Consider the following 17,068-nt stretch of genomic DNA (forward strand, 5'->3'; position numbering starts at 1 on the left):
GCTCTTGACTCTTTTCCAGACCCCTTCTGCAGATCTTCTTTGTAATTATTCAAAAAATTAGCTTTATCTTCTACTGATTTTATTTTTATTTTCTTTCCTTTGAAACTGAAGGATAGGCCTTGGGGAAATTCCCACCTAAGGTTAATTTTGTTCTTTCTCAGCAGGGCAACCAAATCACTGTAATTGGACCTAAGATCCAAAAGGTATTTCGGGATGTCTTTAAAAATCTCCACTCTTGACTGTAGTACTTCCAAAGGATTCTGATAATGCCAACTCAAAATTTTATCTCTCTCTTTTTTAGTTCGGAGGGTAATCAAACAGTCTCTTATTCTATTCTTCTCTTTCTTCCCTCCTCTTCCAAGTCTAAAGGCAGTCACGATTTTAAATTCATCCTGTTCCAAATCCAAATCCCAAAAGTCTGCAAATTCCTGTGTCATTTCTTTTTTTTAAAAATATTTTTATTAAACTCTTTTTCGTAAGCACAAACAAAAAGACACAAGAAAAAGCAAAGAAGAACAAAGAGTAACATAAAACAAAAGTACAAAGAATAACATAAAACAAAAGTACAAACCCATCCACACTTATACACCCACCCATCACATAACAGTGCTTGACTTCCCTTCAAAACGGCTTGAGTTGCATTCCCACGTTAACTTCCTGCAGGGTATTTTTGTCACCTTTGTTTACACCTCTCAAACTTTATGTATCACCTACTGTAATTTTAATGTTTCCTAAATTTGTTTCCATGTATGTAAGGAATTTGCTCCAGTCATTAATAAATTTTACATTTTTCTGATGCCTGATCTTCTGTGTCATCCTTGCTCCTGCGTCATTTCTTAAAAGGGCAAATTGAAAGCGAAATTGTATGGCAAGTAGTGGAAGAAAAAAAGGTTGCATTTGAAAAAACACACAAAGAAAACGTGGGGGGTTGCCTCCTCCAATATTTAATAGGGGGAACAAAGACGCCTTGGCATTTAGGAGTTGGCCGTATTCCCTACACCCACACGTCTCAGAATGCTTAGAACATAAAAACACAACATAATAACACAAAACATCACATGTTAAAATAGTATTAGATGTCAATAAGAAAAAGGCCCGGTTAAAAAGCTGTGGATTTGCCTGGCTCCTAAACCTGTATACTGGTTTTTCCGACCTTTGTATGGATTCTTTGATGGGAAGTGAGTTTAGAGCTAACAGTGAAGCTCTTTCCACATTCCACACACTGATAGGGTTTCTCCCCTGTATGAGTTCTTTGATGGGCAGTGAGATGGGAGTTATGAGTGAAGCTCTTTCCACATTCCACACACTGATAGGGTTTCTCCCCTGTATGAATTCTGTGATGGGAAGTGAGAGCGGAGCGCTGACGGAAGCTCTTTCCACATTCCACACACTGATAGGGTTTCTCTCCTGTATGAATTCTTTGATGGGAAGTGAAATTGGAGCTCCTACTGAAGCTCTTTCCACATTCCACACACTGATAGGGTTTCTCCCCTGTATGAATTCTTTGATGGGAAGTGAGATCGGAGCTCTGACGGAAGCTCTTTCCACATTCCACACACTGATAGGGTTTCTCCCCTGTATGAATTCTGTGATGGTAAGTGAGAAAGGAGCTATCAGTGAAGCTCTTTCCACATTCCACACACTGATAAGGTTTCTCCCCTGTATGAATTCTGTGATGGGAAGTGCGAGAGGAGCTATTAGTGAAGCTCTTTCCACATTCCACACACTGATAGGGTTTCTCCCCTGTATGAATTCTTTGATGGGAAGTGAGAGAGGAACTATCTGTGAAATTCTTTCCACATTCCACACACTGATACGGTTTCTCCCCTGTATGAATTCTGTGATGGGAAGTGAGAGAGAAGTTATCAGTGAAGCTCTTTCCACATTCCACACACTGATAGGGTTTCTCCCCTGTATGAATTCTTTGATGGGAAGTGAGTTTGGAGCTCTGACTGAAGCTCTTTCCACATTCCACACACTGATAGGGTTTCTCCCCTGTATGAATTCTTTGATGGGAAGTGAGATGGGCACTGTTCCTGAAGCTCTTTCCACATTCCACACACTGATAGGGTTTCTCCCCTTTATGAATTTTTTGATGGGAAGTGAGATGGGCACTGTTCCTGAAGCTCTTTCCACATTCCACACACTGATAGGGTTTCTCCCCTGTATGAATTCTGTGATGGGAAGTGAGATGGGCACTGTTCCTGAAGCTCTTTCCACATTCCACACACTGATAGGGTTTCTCCCCTGTATGAATTCTGTGATGGGAAGTGAGAGAGGAGTTATCAGTGAAGCTCTTTCCACATTCCACACACTGATAGGGTTTCTCCCCTGTATGAATTATTTGATGGGAAGTGAGAGAGGAGCTCTTCCTGAAGCTCTTTCCACATTCCACACACTGATAGGGTTTCTCCCCTGTATGAATTCTGTGATGAGAAGTGAGAGAAGAGCTATGAGTGAAGCTCTTTCCACATTCCACACACTGATAGGGTTTCTCACCTGTATGAATTCTTTGGTGGGAAGTGAGATGGGAGCTGTGACTGAAGCTCTTTCCACATTCCATGCACTGATACGGTTGCTCCCCTGTATGAATTCTGTGATGGGAAGTGAGAGAGGAGCTTTTCCTGAAGCTCTTACCACATTCCACACACTGATAGGGTTTATCCCCTGTATGAATTGTGTGATGGGAAGTGAGAGAGGAGCTTTTCCTGAAGCTCTTACCACATTCCACACACTGATAGGGTGTCTCCCCTGTATGAATTCTGTGATGGGAAGTGAGAGAGGAGCTTTTTCTGAAGCTCTTCCCACATTCCACACACTGATAGGGTTTCTCCCCTGTATGAATTCTGTGATGGGAAGTGAGAGAGGAGCTACATGTGAAGCTCTTTCCACATTCCACACACTGATAGGGTTTCTCCCCTGTATGAATTATTTGATGGGAAGTGAGACTGACTCTCTGCCTGAAACTCTTTCCACATTCCACACACTGATAGGGTTTCTCCCCTGTATGAATTCTTTGATGGGAAGCGAGATTGGAGCTGTGAGTGAAGCTCTTTCCACATTCCACACACTGATATGGTTTCTCCCCTGTATGAATTCTTTGATGGTAAGTGAGAATGGAGCTCTTCCTGAACCTCTTTCCACATTCCATGCACTGATAAAGTTTCTTTCCAATGATATTTTGTTGATGGCAAGTGGAATGGGAGCTCTGACTACAGCTTTCTCCACACTCCAAATTTTGGCGTGGCTTCTCCTCTCTGGGGATTTTGTCGTGGTCACCTTTGTTCTCGATTTCCGTTTCACCACAATCTGCATTGGAGACAAAAAGGGATTAGAGCCTCAGGAACAAATGGAGAAGTATTGAAGGGAATCATAGAATCATAGAATCATAGAGTTGGAAGAGACCTCAAGGGCCATCGAGTCCAACCCCCTGCCAAGCAGGAAACACCATCAGAGCACTCCTGACATATGGTTGTCAAGCCTCTGCTTAAAGACCCCCAAATAAGGAGACTCCACCACACTCCTTGGCAGCAAATTCCACTGTCAAACAGCTCTTACTGTCAGGAAGTTCTTCCTCATGTTTAGGTGGAATCTTTTTTCTTGTAGTTTGGAACCATTGCTCCGTGTCCGCTTCTCTGGAGCAGCAGAAAACAACCTTTCTCCCTCCTCTATGTGACATCCTTTTATATATTTGAACATGGCTATCATATCACCCCTTAACCTCCTCTTCTCCAGGCTAAACATGCCCAGCTCCCTTAGCCGTTCTTCATAAGGCATCGTTTCCAGGCCTTTGACCATTTTGGTTGCCCTCCTCTGGACACGTTCCAGTTTGTCAGTGTCCTTCTTGAACTGTGGTGCCCAGAACTGGACACAGTACTCCAGGTGAGGTCTGACTGGAGTTGGGTGTGTGTTCATTACCTGTATTGTTTGTCATTAACCAACATATTTATTATGAGATTCTGATGTGTTGTTGAATGTTGCTTTGTTTGATATAAAGTAGTGGTCAAAATTGTGGAAGACCTTTGGGGAAAAAGTGTAGTTCTTCCTTTGGAGTAATATTATAAATTTATATATCAATGGAAAGATAATTTGATCAAGAATGCAATCAACAATGCAATCAAACAAAGTTTGTTCATATTCTATCAAACCTTATAGCCAAATAACCAGAAAAAAGAAGCACAACTTGCTTAGGTTGACTTTTGTCAGTGTCTTATGTGATTGCTATCAAGTTCGTCATTTAGTGAGGTTGAAAAACATAATCAAATTAAAGAAATGGCACAAAGAATTGACTGGTCACCCAGAAAGTGATGTAAAATTGTACTATTAAGTGAACAAGGCTAGTTATGAAGAAATTACATGAGAAATTGGGAAAAACTAAACCAAAGCTGGTGAGTGAAGAATGGAGAGACTGTGCCTACATGACAGAAGAAAATCATCTGGGTGTATACAAGACTATATGGTGCAATGTAATGGAAAGTTGAGTGCAAGTCTGGTCTAAATGTTAGAATTCTAAGGAAAAAGCCATTGTTATCTCTCCAACAAAGGTTGAAAAGATGAAACCCATGTTAACTGTACAGCGGAACAATGGGACAGTGTTATTTGGAGCGATGAAACCCAAATCTCCTTGCTTGGTAGTGATGGCATGAAATATGCGAGGAGAAGAATCAGAGAAGATTTACATCCTACTTGCATTACACCGTCTGTGAAACACCCAGACAGTGTGATGATCTGGGGTTGTATGGCAGCCAAAGGTGTGGGCAGAATTTGCGTCATTAATGGGAATATAAATGCGGAAAAATGCATAAACGAAATACTTGAGCCCAAACTGAAGTGTTCCGCAGGTGATCTTTTCCCAGATACTGAAGCATTTATATATATGCTTCATATGCTTGAAATATATATGCTTGAAATATATTCTATTTCAACAGGATTCAGCTCCATGTCATGTTGCTGCTGTGTGCAAAAGGTGCTTTGGAATGGCCTGGGAATAGCCCACACTTCAACCCAATCAGAAATCTATGGAGCCGACTAAAGAAACTTGTTATACATGTTTGATGTATTAGAGGATTTTAATATTTTTTTGGAAGTCACCCAGAGTGGCTGGGGAAGCCCAGCCAGATGGGCGGGGTACAAATAATAAATTATTATTATTATTATTATAGAAGCAACCCAGCAATAAAGCTCAATTAACAGAGGCCATAATTCAGTCTTGGTTTCCCATTATTACAGCTGCAGAACTAAAGACTTGGTTCACTTCAAGTGAAGGCGTTGTAAGGCCGTAATTAAAGCTAAAGGTTACCAATGGTTACCAAAGGTTTCACGTTTTTTCTTTATGACTGCTGTTCTAATAAATACTCCTTCATAAAAGTCATCGCATTACATTCTTCATTAAATTATCTTTCCATTGCTATATAATTTTATGGTATTACTCCACACAAAAGTGGTGTTATGAGCCACCAAACCTCAGAAATACACTTTTCACAAAAGGTTTCCACAATTTCGGCCACTAGGAGAAGTTGTTCATTTTAAAGTTAATGTTCTTTATATATGGGATCAGATTATTATTATTTATGTTTCATGATTATATGAGTGTTGGAAGCCGCCCAGAGTAGCTGGGGCAACCCAGCCAGATGGGCAAGGTAGAAATAAAAATTATTACTATTACTACAGTGGTACCTTGATTTAAGAACAGTCCTCTTCTGGAAAAGATTAAGTTTGTAAACCGAGGTACCACTGTATCATCATCATCATCATCATCATCATCATCATGACGACTGCTGCTGCTGCTGCTGGCGTGAGTGCTGGGAGGCGTAGGGGGCGGGGCCTGCACTCGCCACCACAGCTTGAGCGCCTTCATCAACGCCTCCGGGACACGGCTGCTGCTGCTGCTGCTGCTTGTGTGAGTGCTGGGAAGACCGCTCCCTCTCCTGCCAACTCCATCCGGCCTAGGGGGCGGGGCCTGCACTCACCACTACAGTTTAGAGGCCTGAGCAGCTACTTGCAGCAAGGGACAAAATGGTTTTAAATGTTTTAAGCGCTTTTAATTTGCAGCACTTTAAATGGTGGTTGTTGTTTTTTATAATATTATATTATTTCATTATTTTATTTTTGCTTGGGGTGGGATAAGCATTTAGTCAGAGTGGGGAGTAGTTTAATTTGAGCGCTATTGTTTCTTGCTTTGGTTTTATTATTGTTATTATTATTATTATTATTATTATTATTATTTTAAATTATTATATAGTTTGTATTTTGCGTTTTAAGGGGAAGGGTCAGGGCTGCCTGGGAGTGGGCCTGAGCCAATAGAATGGCTGGGGCATGTTCCACAGGGGGGATGTATTGGGACACCCGATCTCAGTGATCACAGGCAGGTGGAGGAGTTATGCTAAGACCAGACCATGTCATTACTGAGGAGGCAGGGTTAGTCGTTGTTTGAGGACTATCCCTGCCTCCAGGTCTGGTCCTGACCGGAAGGATACAGGAATCAGAAAGGAAAACCCACATGACCTGAAAGTCTTGCTGTGCAATGCCAGGTCAATGATGAATAAAACCTCTGCCATCCACAACCTGATTGTGGATGGAGGATTTGACCTGGCATGTGTGAAAGAGACCTGGTTGGATGAAGCAGATGGGCCTGTCCTTGCCGCTGCTTGCCCACCAGGTTTCTCTTACGCACAGCAGCCCAGGTCATGTGGGTGGGGAGGGGGGGGTTGCAGTGATTTTTAGGAAGTCATTAGTCTGCACCAGGCGTCCTATTGGGAAGACCCAGTTTTCTGAGTGCATGTTCTGGAAGTTGGGCAATAGGGGCAGTACAGGATTCCTACTGGTGTACCGACCTCCCCGCTGCACCAAGGATTCCCTGCCCGAGCTGCTTCAGGTCGTGGCGGATATACTCCTGGAGACACCTAGCTTGGTTGTCCTGGGGGATTTTAACATCCATGCCAACACGACCTTACAAGGGGCCGCTCGGGACTTCGTGGAAAGCATGGCCTCCATGGGGCTGTCCCTGAATAAGTCTGGCCCAGCTCATAGCCGCGGACATGCCTTAGACTTGGTGTTTACCTCTACGGATGTTGGTGATCTGACACTAACTAAAAGTGAAACAAAAGAAGTGCCATGGTCAGATCACTTCCTGGTGCAACTGGACTTCTCCGCAACCCTTCCCCTCCGCAGGGAGGTGGGACCGATTCAGATGGTCCGCCCCCGCTACTGAATGGATCCAATTGGCTTCCAGAGAGTGGTAGGGGATGTTTTATCCCAAGTTGATGGCCTTTCAGCTGATTCCCTGGTGGCCCGCTGGAATGCGGAGTTAACCAGGGCTATTGACTGTTTGGCTCCGAAGCGCCCTCTCCGATTGCATGGAGCCCGGAGAGCCCCGTGGTTTTCCACGGATCTGAGGGCAATGAAACAATCTTTGAGACGGCTAGAGTGCTGGTGGCAGAAAACTCATTCTGAATCAGACTGGACACAGGCTAGAGCTCAACATCGAGCCTACCAAGTGGCAATGGCTACGGCGAAGAGGGTTTTCTTCGCCGCCTCCATTGCACCTGCAGAAAACAGCAGCAGGAGACTTTTTCAGGTGGTTCGCAATCTATCAGAACCACCTGTACCACCGGGGCCTGGTAGGGACCCCAAGATCTCCTGCAATGATTTTGCAAAGTTTTTTGCAGATAAAGTCGCTCAGATTCAGAAGGAAGTAGACTCCACCGTGGGAGCAGGACCAGGGCGGGAGAGTGCTAGAGTTCTGTCTGGTCCTGTTACATGGAATCAATTCCAATCTGTTACCTCCGAGGATGTGGACAGGCTGCTTGGACAAGTGAAACCGACCACCTGTCTCCTTGATCCTTGCCCATCCTGGCTGATAAAAGCGAGCCGGGAAGGGCTGGGCGCTGGGCTTTGCGGGGTGGTGAATGCTTCCCTCTGTGAGGGAGCCTTCCCAGACCCGCTGAAAGAGGCGGTCATTAAACCACTTCTTAAAAAAACATCTTTAGACCCGGCCAATTTGGCCAGCTATCACCCAGTCTCAAATTTACCATTCTTGGGCATGGTGATTGAGCGGGTGGTTGCCGAACAACTCCAAGCATGCCTGGAGGAAGCAGACCATTTGGATCCCTTCTAATTGGGATTCAGGCCTCACCATGGGACTGAAACTGCCTTGGTCATGCTGGTTGATGATCTCTGGCGGGCTAGGGACAAAGGTGAGAGCTGTTCTGCTGGATCTCTCAGCGGCCTTTGACACCATCGACCATAACATCCTTCTGGACCGTCTAGAGGGGCTGGGAGCTGGGGGCACTGTCATACGGTGGTTCTGCTCCTTCCTCCTGGGCCGTGTCCAGAAAGTGGTGGGGGGGGGATGAGTGTTTAGACCCCTGGGCTCTCACTTGTGGGGTGCCTCAGGGTTCCGTCCTCTCCCCCATGCTTTTTAATATCTATATGAAGCCACTGGGAGAGATCATCAGGGGGTTTGGACTGGGTGTTCATCAGTATGCAGATGACACCCAGCTCTACCTCTCCTTTAAATCAGAACCAGTGAAGGTGGTGAAGGTCCTGTGTGAGTGCCTGGAGGCGGTTGGAGGATGGATGGCGGCTAACAGATTGAGGTTGAATTCTGACAAGACAGAAGTACTGTTTTTGGGGGACAGGAGGCGGGCAGGTGTGGAGGATTCCCTGGTCCTGAATGGGGTAACTGTGCCCCTGAAGGACCAGGTGCGCAGCCTGGGAGTCATTTTGGACTCACAGCTGTCCATGGAAACACAGGTCAAATCTGTGTCCAGGGCAGCTGTCTACCAACTCCACCTGGTACGCAGGCTAAGACCCTACCTGCCCGTGAACTGTCTCACCAGAGTGATGCATGCTCTAGTTATCTCACTCTTGGACTACTGCAATGCGCTCTACGTGGGGCTACCTTTGAAGGTGACGCGGAAACTGCAATTAATCCAGAATGCGGCAGCTAGACTGGTGACTGGGAGTGGCCGCCGGGACCACATAACACCTGTTCTGAGAGATCTGCATTGGCTCCCAGTACGTTTCCGAGCATGATTCAAAGTGTTGGTGCTGACCTTGAAAGCCCTAAACAGCCTTGGTCCAGTATACTTGAAGGAGCATATTGACCCCCATCCTTCTGCCCGGACACTGAGATCCAGCGCCGAGGGCCTTCTGGCGGTTCCCTCATTGCGAGAAGTGAGGCTACAGGGAACCAGACAGAGGGGCTTCTCGGTAGTGGCGCCCGCCCTGTGGAACGCCGTCCCATCAGATGTCAAAGAGATAAACAATTACCTGACATTCAGAAGACATCTTAAGGCAGCCCTGTTCAGGGAAGTTTTTAATATGTAATGCTGTACTGTTTTTAACACTTTATTGGGAGCCGCCCAGAGTGGCTGGGGAAACTCAGCCAGATGGGCGGGGTATAAATAATAAATAATCATCATCATCATCATCATCATCACTGCTACTTCTACCTAAAATTCAATAAGTCTAGCTCTTCTCTGGGATGAATTTTGTTTGGCCCAGTCATGGCATCTCCTCCATCTGCAATGTCAGTCGTCTCTTTGGTCAACCCAAGACTGACAGGAGCAAAAACAAAAACAGAAAACCTGAAGCTACTTATCTTTCCTAACAGTTCTGAAGCTGACATTTAAGATGGCCTGGGCAGTTGAGAGCAGCCCAATCGTGGTAGAAAAAGGAATAATTTGAGGAAGATTGTTCAAATAAAAAAACTGTAAGTTACTTTTTATTGTGGGGGTGTTAGGTTCCCAGGTGTTATAGGGGCCACTATTGAGCTCTGTGAAAATATATGAGGTTGGTCCATAGAAGTATTTTTTGAATTTCCAGGCAGATATGACGATCCCACAGGGAGCCTTACCAAGAGAGGCCACGATCCCACAATTCTCCTCCATGACGTCCTTATGCAGAGCTCTCTGGTCAGGATCCAGCAACGCCCACTCCTCATCCGTGAAACGAACAGCGACATCTTCAAAGCACACTGGACCCTAAAAGAAAAAGGGAAATGTCCGCCTCTGAGACAGCAGAAATATGATCTACTCCACAATGCTCTGTTGTTTCCTTCCTGTAAATTGCGGTGTTGTTTCAATAGGATTGCTTTGCTGCACATTTTATTTATGGGTGCTTATTTTATTCTGTGTTTTAATTATGGGTATTTGTCTTTGTGCAAATAGGTGGTACTCCACCTTGTGTTTTCCAAGTCATTCTGCCTACCCAAATATTCTAGTTTCCTCAATGGATGGATCCACTTTCTCCTCTCCTCGTGAGCTGTTCTGGGAAGGTTCCCTCCCAATGCCCTAGAGCCAAACTGAAGGGGTTCAGGGGGGCATGGAGAGGGGAAAGGGGAGGAATGGGGGGCAGGCCCCATTTTTCATCTGATGGGGCTGGTTAGGTGAATCCAGGCCACTATTTGTTCTTGTTTGTCCACTGCTTAGAAAACAATTTTAGCATTCAGTGATTAATTAAAATAAGCCAATTTTCGTCTCCTGGCTCTGAGAGACAAGCAGGGAGGGTGGCTTCTGGCAGAAGGAGAGGGAGCCACCGGTGGCTCCTCCTTCTCCTGACTCACCTCTGCCTCCCGACCTTCCTCTCCCACTCGCCTCCTTCCTCTTCTGCCTCTGATTCTGCACTGCATTCTGCCACAGAGTCTCCCAGCTCACTAAGCCCTGTTACCCTTTCAGCTTCTGACACCTCCTCTTCCCAGGCTTCTCCCTCTTGCCCCTCTGACCTGATCTCGTTCCACAGCTGCTGCTTCCCTTCTGCCCCCATGAAAAGGCAGATCAGGAGGTCTTGACGGCATCATTCTGTCACCTGCAAGAGAAAAAAGGTAAGCAGGATGCCAGGAGTGCCGGCTTCTCTCACAGGTGAAACAGGGCATCTCTAACTACAGATGGGCCTTTGAGAAGTCCTTACCTGCTGAGAGCATTTGGAGGTTTGTGCCCATTTCATATGTTTGTTGTGCAGAAATACATCTCCCCTCCTCTGGACCCTTGTTCCCAACTGTCTCCCCCCAAAACAAGATGAAAAGAACCCTCAGATGAGTTGGGAAACCAACAGAATGAGACCAAACGGAGAAAAACCACCTTCCTCCTTACCCAGTGGCCTCTCTCTGGTGTCCAACGGAGGCCTCTCTGCCTCACAGGAATCCAGGTCCATTTCTGCAAAGAGATCCTTTCCCTGAGAAAGAAACAAGGATTCAAAACAGAGATGTTGGAAATGTAAAGAACATGAAGGTACATTCTTTCACCTCTGGTGGACCTGCCCTAAAGTGAAGGCCTTCTGGGAAATGATATATAATGAGTTGAAAAAGGTATTTAAGTATACCTTCACTAAGAAACCAGAGGCCTTCCTTCTGGGTATTGTCGGCCAGAAGGTGCTAAAGAAGGACCGAACATTTTTTATGTATGCAACAACGGCAGCAAGGATACTCATCGCTAAGAGCTGGAAAACTCAAGATCTACCCACACTGGAAGAGTGGCAGATGCAGCTGATGGACTATATGCAACTGGCCGAGATGACTGGTAGAATCCGAGACCTGGGAGAGGAGAGGGTTGAGGAGGACTGGAGGAAATTCAAGATTTATTTACAAAAATATTGTAATATGGTTGAATGTTAAGAAGGATGCTAGATCATAAATAACTGCCTACCACTGAATTAGATCTGATTTTGACGATAAGTGAGATTAAGGAAAATATAAATCTTTTTGGAGAATTGTTAGATTTTATTTAAATGAGAGGAGATAAGATTGTAAACAAGTGGGTAATTTGCTTGGAGTGGGAGCGGGAGACGTGAGGGAGTCCAAAGAAGTGATGAAATTATAATATAAGTAATGTTGTTTATTATTTATGCATTTGTATTCAAAAAACTTTAATAAATATGTATTAAAAAAAAACAAAAACAAAACAGAGAATGGTGAGAAATACTAGAAAGAGAATGACAAAGACTTGAAGGGTGTGAGATCTCATTCCATGGATGCTTTCCCAGAAAAAGGATGGGCCATCAGCAGACCATTATGGGATGTTCTTTGTCCTGTTTGGAGCCCCTTGGGAGTATCCAGAGGAAAGTCTCTCTCACCTGCTTTCTCTCCTCTGCCTGACTCAGGAGGAAACCTTCAGCCAGGGACACCGCCTGGGAACTGGTCTCCGCTCCGCATTCCCTCACCCAGCTCTCCATCTCCAGGGGAAGGACAGCCAGGAACTGCTCCAAGATCACCAGGTCCAGCATCTCAGCTTTCGTGTGCCTTTCTGGCTTCAGCCACTGATGGTCAAGGTGGTAGAGTCGGCTGCAAACCTCACGCGGTCTTTTGGCCTCCTGGTAGCAGAACTGCCTCAACTGCTGACTCTGCACCTCTGAGTGGAGGGTGTCCTCCTCACCCAGGATCTTCTGCACAGAGTTTTCCCAGAATCCCCCAGTGCTCCCAGTTTGGCTGGCATGGCCTCTTCCTGTTCCAGGGCCAGCTGAATCTCGCTCATCCATCTGTGTTCTCAGGAAGCCTCTGAGAGATCGGAAGGAACCCTTTGGTTTTCTGCCAAGTTCTGTCCGTCTAAATGAGAAGCTCAAGCAAATCCTACAAAGCAAATACATTGTTCTGTTACAGAATTTGTAGGACAGGGGGAAAAAATGGTTCCCTGAGCAAGTACGGATGAGTCTTGCTGGGAACCAGGGCTGGACTGCACCACATCCCAGACCATGAGCTATCTTTTTGAAAAGGAGGAGGAAGAGGAGAAGAAATAAATCTCTAGCCTTCAAGCAATGCAGAATGTGGAGGCAACTGAAGGGATTTCTGTCAGATTAATCAACCTGGTTTCTGCTGCCTCCCAGTCAATGCATGAAGTCAGAACCGAATGACAAAGGAGTCATTTGTATCTTGTGGGAAATGGATGCTTGGCTCTAGTGGGGGTCCTCAGCCGGGGGTCCTCAGGAGTTGCTCCCCACCCCCACCCCCACTCCCCTGCTTCTGTCTCCTTTTCTTGCACTTGGATTCTCTGCCCCTCTCAAGACAGTCTCCTGGGGTGGGGTCCCTTTTTCTTTGCTCTGAGGGCCAGGAATGTATCTGGAAAACCCCAGAGAGCCAAGTGGACGGGGCCAAATACATCTCACTTGAAATTCAGGCGGGCAATTTATTATTATTATTCTGTTAGACAGCTTAACACACAGCCATTGATGCCCAGGTCCCTGGAGGCTCAGTGAGTAGCAGCGACCATTTCCGGCTGCTTTGCCAGCAACAATCCCTTTGGGACAGAGAGGATGTGGTCCTGGGGTGCCATGTTCTGGGTGCGAGGGGATTGCTGCAGTGGCCTCCGTGGGGAGCTGCCCTTGGAGATGACTGGGAAACTGGTCCCCAATGCAGCAGCCAGACTCTGGGCTGGGATCCCTCTCTTTATTCCTGCCCTTTCTCTCCCACCTTTTTCTTGGGGGGGGGGGCCTAGTCCACCTTCTCGTCCAGCTTTGGAAAATCATTTGCAGATGTTTCCTCTGTTGTGCAATGAGGCTGAGCGACGTCACACAGAGTTAAAGTCCCAGGGACCCCTTTGTTTAAAGAAGGGAGATTTCGTGGGAGTCAGGGATCCTCTGATCTGCAGGAAGGAGAGCGTGGCAGACCTGGCCCCTCCCTGGCAGGACCCTCTCCTCCTCCCTGACTTGGGGTCCCCCCCCCCCGCAGGAGCAGATCAGACCCCCCAGGCCCCCTCCCCTGCTGCAGCCCTGGGACCCCCACCAGATCCCAGAGAGAGAGAGAGGAGACTCACCAGATCCCAGGAGGGGAGAGCGAGGCAGCCCTTGCAGGAGAGACACCAAAGCAGGAAAGGACTGGGGGGGGGGCTTGGCTCTGGAGGACCTGGCCCCCCCTTGCTTCCTGGCCTCTCTAGGAAGGCAGCTCACTTCCCTTTAACCCTTGCAAAGCCGAGCCCTCCCTCGCTCAGCCCTTTCTCAGATTTTTATTATTTTTTAATGGATTTAGGGGGGCAGCTGCCCCCCTGGCTAGGCCCATGCCCAGATATCCTTTTGGGGGTGAGGCTCCGGGCTGGACTCTGAGCATCTCCCTCCCTTGGGTGGAAACCAGAGGAAGAGCCTGCAGGGAAAAGGGCTTTGCAGGAGGCAAGGAAGCTCCTCCTGGAATTCCGGAGTGGAGAGAGAGGAGGGGATCCCAGGGTCATCTAGTCCAACCCCCAGCAGTGCAGGAATCTCAGCTCAAGCATCCAGGGCAGATGGCCCTCCGATCTCTGCTTAGAGACCTCCAAGGAAGGAGAGTCCCCCACCTCCCAAGGGAGACCTTTCCCCTGCCCAACGGCTCTTAGATGTCCCTCAAGGCAGCGGGTCCTGAGTTCGAGCCCTGCTGAAAGAATGGCACTGGCTGCCAAGGAGGAACCAAGCAAAGTTCAAAATAAATAAATCCTATTCTCATCATAAATCAGTATTACATTTTAATGCTAATATACAAAAGATTGCCATTTCCCTTTCCAGAAATGCTCAATTGCTAATTCAATGGACTGAAAATCGATAGTTGTTGTTATTATGTTTAGGGAAGCTTTTAATATTTGATGGACTATTGTATTTGATTCAAAGCCATCCTGGTGAGTGATGGGTGATGTGGGGGACCCCCATGGGGAAGTGGGGGAGGGAGCGGCTTTGGGGAAGGGGTTGTCCGTCTGCCGGAGAGGAGGACCAAACTGGCCTAGGGTCACGTATCCTGTTTGAAAGGGGAATCATCTTACGGACTTCCTGTGAACATCTGGGTCAGGAATGCCGTTCCTGGAATGGACAAACACACAAGACGTAACCGGCTGTGCATTCACATAAACAATACTCTTCTATATATTCTTATCACAATATCAAATGTTTATTTTGCACATAAACAACACATAAAGTGCAATAATATAGACGGAAGTCCCCAATAAATCAGTTCATTCATAAAGACCAAATGTCTGCTAGTTTCTGTTCCACATATGTTCATAAAGTCCAAATTGGAGCCTACTACAAGTTCCACAGTGTTGACAAGGATTTCCGGAATAATGCCCTGTTTCGCTCTCATGGGCTTCATCCATTGTACATATTCTAAGTAATATAAAGGAATATTGTTATGTACTGAGTTGAATAGGATCCAAATGCAGCAGTCTGATTGGTCCTAGAACAATGCAGCAGTATGGTTGGTCTGCAGGAGCCAACAAATCCGGCTCCAGATGGAAGTGAATCCACAACCTGATTGGCCTACAGGAGAATTCCGGAATTAGCCAATCACGTGCAGCCCATTGTGTAAATAATGTATATAAAGCAGATACTTTGAGAGGACTTTCATTCTTCCTCACCACTATGAGCTGAATAAAGAGCATGAAATCCACTCTTGAGTATATTTCAAATATAATATCGTAATTCAACATATTTTAACAAATTAAAATTATATAAATAATTGTGCTATAAGAGTACATACAATATATGAAGTATCAAGATAATAGAACTTGTAACATAGTGGTTTCTGCAGTGAACAACAACTGTCACAATGTAAGATGATATAGATGATATTTACTTTTTTTGTATTTTACCAGATAATAACAGTAGAAATTATATGGAAATGTGATAATAATATTGAAATGAATAAAATGCTTAACTCACTAAGATTTTTAGTGTTTACAGCTTCCCAAGAAAGGTCCGTATAGTTAAAGCCATGATCTTCCCAGTAGTGATGTATGGAAGTGAGAGCTGGACCATAAAGAAGGCTGATCGCCAAAGAATTGATGCTTTTGAGTTATGGTGCTGGAGGAGACTCTTGAGAGTCCCATGGACTGCAAGAAGATCAAACGTATCCATTCTGAAGGAAATCAGCCCTGAGTGCTCACTGGAAGGACAGATTGTGAAGCTGAGGCTCCAAGACTTTGGCCACCTCATGAGAAGAGAAGACTCCCTGGAAAAGACCCTGATGTTGGGAAAGATGGAGGGCACAAGGAGAAGGGGACGACAGAGGACAAGATGGTTGGACAGTGTTCTCGAAGCTACAAACATGGGTCTGACCAAACTGCGGGAGGCAGTGGAAGACAGGAGGGCCTGGCGTGCTCTGGTCCAGGGGGTCACGAAGAGTCAGACACGACTAAACGACTAAACAACAACAAGAAAACTCAAGGAGATTCTTCCCTTTTTGGCTTTTACCTCTTACATTTATAACTTTGTCTTTAAGTCCCAAAAGTTCCGCCCCCTCAAGATATGCAACTGATATTTAATTAGTATGTTGTGTGTTGTGTGATATTATGTAGGAAAGCTAAAATGTGTATGACAGTATGTTATTTCCACAAAGGGGGGACCCATTTTTGTGTATAATTGTTTTTATGTTCAATGTATAGTGTCTTATTGCCTACACCCCAGTGGAGGATTCTCATGCATTTTAAGCTTTCAAATAGATCAGGCTATTGCACTGTCCCGTATTTAGATTAGATCAATTTATGACCACATTTCCTTGTTCCACCTGGCACTCTGCAGTGTGCCAACCTTCTCTACCCATTTTTAAATGGTTTTAAATTCACTTCACCAAGAAAAAGCTTCAGGGTCCATTAAACAGCAGATACATGAAAGTGCAGATACATGAAAGAGCTGTTTGAAGAATCGCTGTGTCGTCTGATATGTTCGCCCACAACTTAACACCAAGAATGAATATTGACATCCTGGGCATCAGCGAACTAAAATGGACGGGAATGGGCGAATTCAGTTCGGATGACCATCATATCTACTACTGTGGGCAAGAATCCTGTAAAAGAAATGGAGTGGCCCTCATAGTCAACAAAAGAGTGGCAAAAGCTGTACTGGGATGCAATCTCAAAAATGATAAAATGATCTCGATACGAATCCAAGGCAGACCTTTTAACATCACAGTAATCCAAGTTTACGCACCAACTACTGGTGCTGAAAAAACTGAAATTGACTAATTCTATGAAGACTTACACCTTCTAGAAATGACACCAGTGAAGGATGTTCTTCTCATGATAGGGGATTGGAATGCTAAAGTAGGGAATCAAGAGATAAAAGGAACAACTGGCAAGTTTGGCCTTGGAGTTCAAAACGAAGCAGGGCAAAGGCTAATAGAGTT

At 45.7% G+C, this 17,068-nt stretch overlaps 1 protein-coding gene across 1 annotated transcript; it reads right to left on the reverse strand.

Annotated features, from left to right (window-relative positions):
- Positions 1-689: 689 nt before the first annotated feature.
- Positions 690-13,793, reverse strand: LOC307214672 (uncharacterized protein). The gene is made up of 6 exons (XM_079973516.1): positions 13,746-13,793; positions 12,073-12,565; positions 11,094-11,175; positions 10,727-10,809; positions 9,860-9,986; positions 690-3,309 (listed from the first exon to the last, which is right to left on the reverse strand). The coding sequence occupies exons 2-6, from the start codon at positions 12,472-12,474 to the stop codon at positions 1,127-1,129; spliced, it is 2,877 nt and encodes a 958-aa protein (XP_079829642.1). The 5' UTR covers positions 12,475-12,565; positions 13,746-13,793; the 3' UTR covers positions 690-1,126.
- Between the last annotated feature and the right edge of the window lie 3,275 nt (positions 13,794-17,068).

The sequence above is a fragment of the Podarcis cretensis genome (genome assembly GCF_951804945.1).
Source record: "Podarcis cretensis genome assembly, chromosome: 4".
Classification (NCBI taxonomy): domain Eukaryota; kingdom Metazoa; phylum Chordata; class Lepidosauria; order Squamata; family Lacertidae; genus Podarcis; species Podarcis cretensis.